The sequence below is a fragment of the Engraulis encrasicolus genome, chromosome 20, assembly GCF_034702125.1.
Source record: "Engraulis encrasicolus isolate BLACKSEA-1 chromosome 20, IST_EnEncr_1.0, whole genome shotgun sequence".
Taxonomy (NCBI): Eukaryota; Metazoa; Chordata; class Actinopteri; order Clupeiformes; family Engraulidae; genus Engraulis; species Engraulis encrasicolus.
Window position 1 is genome coordinate 41,383,631 of NC_085876.1, and position 10,000 is coordinate 41,393,630.

General features: G+C 42.6%; 1 protein-coding gene across 1 annotated transcript in view; it reads right to left on the reverse strand.

The window, feature by feature from the left end:
• The window catches only part of cdk6 (cyclin dependent kinase 6), a 125,881-nt gene that overhangs the window by 107,179 nt on the left and 8,702 nt on the right, over positions 1-10,000 (reverse strand). Inside the window, exon 3 of the mRNA XM_063185956.1 lies at positions 6,209-6,344. Within this exon, the coding sequence (XP_063042026.1) occupies positions 6,209-6,344 (136 nt within the window). The remainder of the gene's footprint in view (positions 1-6,208; positions 6,345-10,000) is intronic.

Sequence of the window (10,000 nt, forward strand, 5' to 3'; positions counted from 1 at the left end):
TTGGCCTTGGCCCGCTCATACTTCTGAGAAACACCAAATTTCATGTTCAAGTCTTGGTAAACTGTACATTACAGTTTTTCTCAATTGGTTTTGTACATTTCTCACAACAGAATAATGATTCTCAAAAGTCTTTGTTCAATTGTGACTTCCTGGTGTTAACTGTGCACATGGTAAAATCAGTTTCTCATTGTTTTCGGCATATAGCAAATGCTCTCGTCCACCATGCCATGGCTGAGTACAATTCTCAGTGATTTCGTACATTATCAATTGCTTTTGTCATATCACTCAAAAAGCTTTGTCACTGAATGCATGAAACTATCTCAATCTTATCTGATCAATGTAATATAAAACTGAATTTACAACATTTCCCATCCAATCTGAACAGCATTTCGCTTCAGAAAAGATCCTCAAGAGTGTACTATTCAATTGACAACATGAGAAATTGATTTGACTAGCTTGTCCATACACTATGACACAATGACTAACCATTCTGCTGGCGCTGATACGTTTATTGACACAAAAAACGTGGTTTTGAAAGACAAATAAGGGTTTTGAGCAAGAGACTCGGTTTTGCAGGTTATCCACCGTGTTTTGCCATTTGTTAAAGCTGTTTTGAGAATGAATATTATGTTTTGCAAATTGCGAGAGAGATTCGAGAAATGTACAAAACCAATTGAGAAATACTGTAATGATGTACAGTATGTGGGCCAAAAGCAAGATGGCCAACGTGAAGCCTACTGCTCACAGGGCCTTGTGCATAGTGGAAAATGTGTCCATTAAATAGAGGGATAGCACAGGTGCTCCCACTGCAAGGGTAAACAGGAGCGGGAACAGCGCAGCCTTGCCAAGGAAGACGCGCGGTTCTCACATATTCATGAACACATACACACACACACACGTGCAAACACCTGAGCATGCACGCACACATACACAAGTACACACACGCACACACACACAAGTGCGCACACGCACACACACACACACACGCGTGCACACACACACACACACACACACACACACACACACACACACACACACACACACACACACACACACACACACAGACATACGTACACACACACACACACACACACACATACTCACATACGTACACGCATACATACACACACACAAACACACACATATACACACATATACGCATAGAGACACATTTGAAATGATCTCGCGGGCCAAATAAAATGACTCCGCGGGCCAGATTTGGCCCCCGGGCCTGAGTTTGACACCCCTGCTTTAGGTAAACAAAGCTCTACTCTACTACTGCTCTAGAAACTTCCACCATGCCAGCGACCTCCCTCCCTTAGCCTCTCTCTTAGCCTTTTGAAGGCCTCAATTGTGGCGTCAGGGCAGGCTGGAGAGCACTTTGGTCCATGTTTCCACGTCGCTGGTTTCCTGAGCAAGTGTCAAGAGCTGTTTTGGAACGGAGGCCAGACGTTTCCATCCCCCCCCCCCCCCCCCCCCCCCCCCCCCCCCACCCCCCCCCCCCCCCCCCCCCCCCCCCCCCTTCACAATGACTGTGGCTATGGATATCTGAAATGCCCTGCGTCTCTCTTTAAAAGATAGATAGATAGATAGATAGATAGATAGATAGATAGATAGATAGATAGATAGATAGATAGATAGATAGATAGATAGATAGATAGATAGATAGATAGATAGATAGATAGATAGATAGATAGATAGATAGATAGATAGATAGATAGATAGATATGAATGCGCTATATGGTGTGTTCAAATTCGCTTCATATGTATTGGCCATCGTAAATGTCAAACTCTACGCTACTGCATAAAAAAGTACGGACAAAAAAAGAACAAAATCATGATGAAATTGTGGACAAAGGAACAGCGACTAGCTAGTTCTTGTTTGCTGTAATGTCCCATTTTAAGGCACACACACACAAAAGCAGCTACAGTATACAGTTGTTTTTTTTCTCATGAAAAGGAGGGAATTTTTTTGCGTCAATCAACACTCACTCTCGCAACAATTGATTTGAAGAGGACTACAGTCTGAGAGGGAGCACTTTCCCATACAACAAGACTCTGTAACAAACACCCAAGCCTGGGGTCAAGAGAGGGAAAAAAGGGACTCTAGATATAATACCACAGCGTGGGAAAGAGTAAAAATAGACATTGGTGAATCTAGGTGATGGGCGGGTGGTGGGTGGGGGTGGGGTGAGGTGGGGGGTGGACTTGGACCACTTCCGCTCAGCACCTTTTCAATCCTGTAATCGATCTCATTTCTGGCGTCACCCTGCCTGCCACACCAGGGCTTGACATTAACTTTTTCACCCACCGGCCACTGTGGCTAGTCCCCCCGTCACTAGCCATTTAGGTATTCCACTAGCCACATATTTTATTTTATTTTTTGTAATATGATAGTGTACGTCTAACCTCAGAATATGAGGTGCTAAAGCAAGATGAGTGTGTAGCTTTCTACATGGAAATATATCAAGCAAATAGAAACTGAGCTATTTCTTGAACTTAAATACAATCAATTGATACACAAGGTGCAAACAACAGAATATAGGTTACTCTGATACGTATGTTCCAAGGAATTACCAAATTGGCTAGTGACACTGAAAGTATTACCAGCCGCAGCCAAGTTTTACCAGCATTTGGCCGGTCGGCAGGTGCCAGTGTCAAGCCCTGAGCCACACGCTAGGCTCCCCCCTTGGTCACGTCAGGCTGAGGAGGCTGAGTGAATGAATGAAATGCCATGCAACGCGATGGGAGGGAGAGAAAGAAAGGTGGCTGGGAGCCGGAAGGGTCTCTCTGCTGCCATTAACAACGCTGTTGTGTTGTGTTGGGGAGGAAATGTGATCTTACTGGGATAGGGACGGAGATTGAGAGAGCGAGGCAAAAACACGAACACGCTGTCTCTATTAGACACGTACACACACCACACACACAAACACACACATACAGAGAAACTGAGGAAAACACCAACACTCTCTCTCTCTCTCTCTCTCTCTCTCTCTCTCTCTCTCTCTCTCTCTCTCTCTCTCTCTCTCTCTCTCTCTCTCTCTCTCTCTCTCTCTCTCTCTCTCTCTCTCTCTCTCTCTCTCTCTCACACACACACACTCTCTCTCACTCTCTCTCTCTCTCTCTCACACACACACAGACACAGACAGACACAGACAGACACACACACACACACACACACACACACACACACACACACACACACACACAACTAAAACAACATTCCTCAGCCCAATTCATGGGTTTGAGAAAAGGAAAGGAGAATGAGCAAAAGCGAGAGAGAGAGAGAGAGAGAGAGAGAGAGAGAGAGAGAGAGAGAGAGAGAGAGAGAGAGAGAGAGGGTGAGAGAGAGAGAGAGAGAGAGGCCAGAATGAAAATAGAGAGGCATACAAGGCTCCTCTGGCCTCTAATTAGTGAGCCCATCTACCACATGCACTGCCCTTCAAAAGGCCTTAGCTGCATGGCGCACAGCAGACTCATGCACTGCCCTTCAAAAGGCCTTAGCTGCATGGCGCACAGCAGACTCCCTCTGATGTGATGTGTGGAGTAGCAGCAGTAGCAGCACATTGCATCTCCATCTGCCCTAAGGAAGAAAAATCCGCACTCACAAAACTGCGTCTCATTACTTATTTATATTACCACCATGTCCAAAAAGCAAACGCGTTTCGGCTATCAAGCCTTCATCAGTGCGTGGTACTTGGCGCGTGGCTTGATAGCCGAAACGCGTTTGCTTTTTGGACATGGTGGTAATATAAATAAATAATGAGACGCAGTTTTGTGAGTGCGGATTTTTCTTCCTTAAGTTGATACTTTTTATCTCGCACCCAAAGACTTTCGTTTTTCCAAGAAGTTGAGCGCGTCCTTTGCCAAAACTTGAAATCTCCATCTGCCCTGCCTGCCGGCCTGCATTCACAGGGATGATAGTGAAAAAAAAACTTTTGGTAACACTTTATTTAGGGATACATCTATTAGCACTAATGCATACAGTACAATGTTAATGCCTGCATAAGTAACTTGTAAGGTATATACTAAGCAAACGCTAAGGCCTACTAGGTCCTTACTATGGTTAAATTGCTAATAAATCCCTTATTGTGCATGAACAAGACATTTGCGAATACATGCCTAACAAATGTTTGCTTTGTACATGCCTTACAAGTTACTTATACATTGCATGTATTAGTGCTAATAGATGTATCCCTAAAGTAAAGTGTTACCAAACTTTTTTCCCCTGCTCTAGCGACGACGACAAGATACTGCATAGTGACGTAACGTAGGCCTATTTTGACACATTATTCAAACATTTAATAGCCTGTGTTGTATGACCATTATTCAAGCCTGATAGTAGAAGAAAACCCTGGACCTTTAAAACTTTCTGAGATAAGAATAACCTAATGGCTAATCATTATCAATGTTTTTATTTTTGCAAACTCTGTCAAGCCTGAAATCAGGCATGGAGCCTGGATACTATCAGCCCTGCATTCAACATTCAGTCGACAGTCAAGTTACATCACATTACATTTAGCTGACGCTTTTATCCAGAGCGACTTACATTTACTATTTCTCAGGGTCTTGGTTACAGTCCATGGAGCAATGTGTGGTTAGGTGCCTTGCTCAAGGACACTTCAGCCAGAGAGAGTAGAGAGAGAGAGGTTCCATTGGCCCATTGTTTCCGGGTTCTATTATTGGGGGGGAAATCCCCCTTTAGGCAGACCTAGGCAGACCTGAGGACTGTTCTATTCAATGCTAGGAGCATTATGACACGCCCCTTTAGGCAGACCGGAACCTGGTCATGTTAGGTGCCCATAGAAACCTATTATGTTGGCATATCTCTATATACTTAAAGAATCTCTGGTACAGCCATGGATGCAGGTGAAGGGAGAGGTCAGGTGGGATTCCAAGCTACAACCCCCCGATAGGAAGACCAACTCTCTAACCGTTAAGTCACGGCTGCCTCCGAGTTGACACAGAGGGCACAATATTTTGATGATTTACATATCTATAATTACTTTCATTATGTGCTAAGTAAGGGTTAACGTTCGGCGAGAAGGTCGCTACCGTGGAATAGCAGCACGACAGAGAGAATCTTTAGATCTTTGTTCTCTCTGAAGTGCTGCTATTCCACAAAGCGACCGACTCGCCGAAAGTTAACCCGCTTATTATATGGATATACTTAAATGATTCACACATGGCGGGGACATTTCTTTAGGCCTATTTAATGTTAAGTCTATTATAGTTTTTAATGTCAAAAGATTGTTGCTGCGCAAAACAAAACAGTGCCGTTGTGGAACACCGCTAGGCAACAGCTAGGTAGCCAGGACAACAGGTGTAGTCTATCACAGCAGCTGATTAGAGTCTTGTTGAAAAGTCGCTTTAGCAGTGAAAAGTCTTGTTGCCATTGACAGCGGTCTGTTATAGACCAACCCGTCCGTTATCGAAAAATAACAGACGTGCGAACGTTGGGGAGCCCCGTTGAAATGAATGGAGCATTCGACCGATGACGTCACAACCATATAATAATAATCCATAATGTGTCCCCAGATCACAATTTGAGAATCACTGCTTTGGGGCATTCTCAGAGAGAGAAATATAAGGAGGACGCTTTGATAGCCAAGCTTTGTGCTCACGATATTTATGAGAGGGGACGTGATTTATTACTTTATTTATTTCATCAGATACTGTAGGCTATTCGTTATAACCTCACCTACCTAAGGTACCAGAAAACAGTATACTGTTTCTGGTAGTCTGGCCAGTACATACTAGCCTGATTATCATCGACTTTCAAAATTCTTTGACTCTTGGTCTGACCAAGAGCATAACAATTAACATTTTCCAAACGGCATGGTTGACTGGCCTCCCTTGGTTTCGCTAAAGGTTGTTTGCTTCCTGACAAAGTGGGAGGAGTTACCGATTTTTAGGCAGATCAGAAAGTACGTGCATTGCTCTTGACCTGACTTGTAGCAACGCTGAAGGTGTTGCGTCACTAGGAGGGCACGGCCTGGCTAAGTACATCCAGTACAGTGTAGTCTATGTAGAACACAGGTATACGGAGTATAGTCTTCAAAATCACTTCAAAATCTCAGGGATATCAGTATACCCACTTAAAATTGATTTATCCATTATATATACAGTATACCCACTTCAAAAATGCTCAAATATACAGTATAAAAAGGTAGACTACACCACTGATGCAGTACATTCCACAGCTTACCTTGATGGTCTCGGGGGGCACCCCAGGGTCAGGTGCCTTCTCCAGGTATGTGGTGAGATCTTGGTCCACGTGTTCGAACACCAGCGTCAGCTTAGTCTCCCGGTCCGTCCTGGATACAGTGCACACATCGAAGAGTCTGGAGGAGGAGAAATATTATGGATATCATATGATGAATATCCTGAATGTCATATATTAATTAGGGGTCGACCTATACAGGTTTTTTTAATGGCCGATGCGATACCGATCACCCTTGGCCGATACCCGATTTCCGATACCCGATATTTGGGGCCGATATGGGTTTAAAAAAAGGTTAAAAAATGACAAATATTCCAGGTCTCAAGTTAAAAATAAACATTCCTTTTAACATTATCAAATTGAGGTAGAACTTAACATTTGTAGAACAGTAACATTTAATCACCCACTCTAACAATCACATAATGTCTAACAATCAAGTAATAAAAAAATAAAGTGTGTTGGTGCTTTTAAAAAAAACCCGAATGACATAAAATGATAAATATTGCGTATAGGCCAAAACCACACGCGTATCGGCCGATACGATACACTATATATCGGTCTAACCTTAATATTAATACATCTACATTATTTTGTTCAGGTCTTGCATATAGTTCTATTGAGGCATCTACATACATTATTTTGTGCAGGTCATCGGGTTTTTCATGGATCAAATGTATTTGATCTTTTGCTCATTCTTGTACACAGGGTGCGATTTGTAGGGGGGGATGGGGAGGATTGTCCCCCCTTCTGGTTTTGATACCTCCACTTTTCTTACAGGATTTTAATATTTGCGGTATTTAACTCCATTGATAATGCTTAAAATCTGAAACTTATCCCCCCTTCTGGGTCTTCAACAAATCGCACCCTGCATATACATTTGAGGGATTAAAGAGACGCTGTGCAACTTTTGGTTCCAGTCGTTTATACTGTAATTCAAGGATTGATTGCAAAATGGTCAGTACAGCCAACGCCTGTCTTCTAGAGAAGTCAGAACACTTCAGAACACCTCATAAATGTTGCATTGTGTCCCCAAAACAGGACTGTGGCAAAAAAGCAGCCCAGGTTTCACTGAATAGAAGTATAGCATGTTTGTATTTTCGTGGACTAAAACAGCTCTGCTATTTTATACAGTCATGTTGGGATGTTGCAGGACTTGCAATTCTGCATTCCAGCTTGCAAAATGGACTTCAACAAAGATGCAACTGAAGAGAAAAGTATTATCAAGAAAAGTATTGCCATAGAACCAAAAATAGTCTACTGCTTCAGTGTTTCACGCAGAATGTTTGCAAGGTGGTGGGGCGTTAGTCAGCATCGGAGACAAGTCATCATCATCAGAGGACATGCTGTACTGTGCAGTTTCATTTGAAATATGGGTAACACTTTATTTTAGGGATACATCTATTAGCACTAATACATACAATGTGCCTGTATAAGTAACTTGTAAGGCATGTACAAAGCAAAATCAAACATTTGTTAGGCATGTATTCACAAATGTCTTGTTCATGCACAATAAGGGATTTATTAGCAATTTAACCTAAGTAAGGACCTAGTAGGCCTTAGCGTTTGCTTAGTACATGCCTTACAAGTTACTTATGCAGGCATTAACATTGTATGTATTAGTGCTTATAGAAATATCCCTAAAATAAAGTGTTACCGAAATATGATCTGAAAACTCTTAGAAGTGTAGCCTATCTTTTTTTGGTTAAGCAACTTTAGAAATTACATTCACAACATGAAATCTTTATCTTTTCAGGGGACCTAGTCAAGGTGGTAGGTGTTTCTTGTCAAGGTGGCCGCCTTGGCAATAAAGTGCTGGGGGAAAACCTGTGCTTTGTGCAACAACGTAGCGGGTGTTGTAGGTCTTGCCATTTCTGCAGCACACCACATTGCACAGTGAACTTCAGCAGACCAAGATGAGATTGAGAAAAGAGCATTTCCATTTTCATTGAATAGTTTGCATTGTTTCACAATTAAACAAAAAGTGCTCTGCTTCTCTATGCACAAACGGTCGGAGATGCTGCAGGTCTTGCGATGTCTGCAAACCATGCAATGGCCTTCACAGAAAACAAAGATGTGATTGAAACAAGCATCTCATATCACGCTAGCAGCTCACCCTCTCATCCTCTCTATGTTTGGCCTTCCTTCTCTCCAACAATCATTTGATTTTCATAATCCACTTTGAATGTTCAGCAAAAAAAGGAAAAGGCCACCTCAGATGTGTCAGCTCACTGTCCAGACTAGTTTGTGCTGACGGTTCGAAAGAATGTTCGCTATGCATCAAATACTGCGGCTTTGTTGGCAAAATGAAGAGAGCCAATCACTGGGCTGGTCATTCCCCATGACTGATCATCGCCCAGCGCAATGTTTCTCAAACTTTTTCAGACCAAGGACCACCTTGTCCCAAAGGCATTTTTCTGGAACCACCCGCCTCCTGAGTAATAATAATAATAATAATAATATAAATAATATAATAATAATAATTGTATTTGTATTTGAAGAGTTCAGATGCAAAAACCCCTAACTCCATTTCTGAAGACCTGCACTTCTATATTTTTAGAGAACCCAGTTGTTGGATTGGTTTACATTCATGTACTTTATAATACATATAAATAGTTTTATTACATAAATAAAATAAAAAAATATGCAATTTTGATGGCTTTGAATTAAATAAAAATGAATTATTTTCTGAAAAGGCATTTAGGGGGTTTTGCATCTGAACTCTTCATTTGTATAGCACTGTATCATACAAGGCATGCAACTCAAAGTGCTTAACAAATGGGAAAAACATAATTGTTAGAGATGGATTTAAAAGGAGAGGTAGAGAGGAGAGGCAGAAATAGCAAGAAGGCAGAGGAAGAAGAGATAGATAGAGATTGTAGAGTCATAAGGTCCACGTAGGTTGGGACCAGGATTCTTAGAGGCGTAAGGTCCATCGAGTAGACGTGCTCGTTCATGATCGAAGTTTTAGGCGCTACAAATTCAGATGCAGATTCCCTTTTTTTAAAACGCATAATGGCCTTACTGTAGTGAGTGAACAAGTTAAGATATGGTGAGCCTTTTAAAAATGACTTGAAGTCTTTCACAGACACTTTGAGAACCACTGGTCCATGGTACATGGTGCTCCGCTCTTGTTCTCTTTCTCTCTCCCTCTCATCTCATCTCCCAGGCCAGCTAACTTCCACCTTTGCGGACTATGTGAGGAATGCAACTTCCTAACAACCCAGCACAAATCTCTAGCCTTCAGCCCCTCTCTCTCTCTCTCTCTGTCTCTGTCTCTCTGTCTCTGTCTCTCTGTCTCTGTCTCTGTCTCTGTCTCTCTGTCTCTGTCTCTCTGTCTCTCTCTCTCTCTCTCTCTCTCTCTCTCTCTCTCTCTCTCTCTCTCTCTCTCTCTCTCTCTCTCTCTCTCTCTCGTACTGACTCAGCGCACATGCTACCGGGTTTGGAAGCAAAATTACTTCAAAAGAACACAACCTTGATCTGATCACCGCCCTCCTCAACAGCTCAAACAGTGTCAAGAGGGAAAAGGTGTCTCTGCTGTGTCCACTGTACTAATTGGTGTCATGTAGGTACCCTTCTGTGGGCAGCAAGGCCGGCCCAAGCCTTTAAGGGGCCCTAAGCAAAACTTCATCCAAGGGCCCCATACCACCACCTACTCAGCATCAGATCCTTCATTAGCTTCATTTACTTGCACGAGTGAGGGCTAGGAGCTAAGGACATGGGTAGGCTACCTGTAGATCATGTACCCATCATGCACTGCACTTCTTGGAACAAAATTTC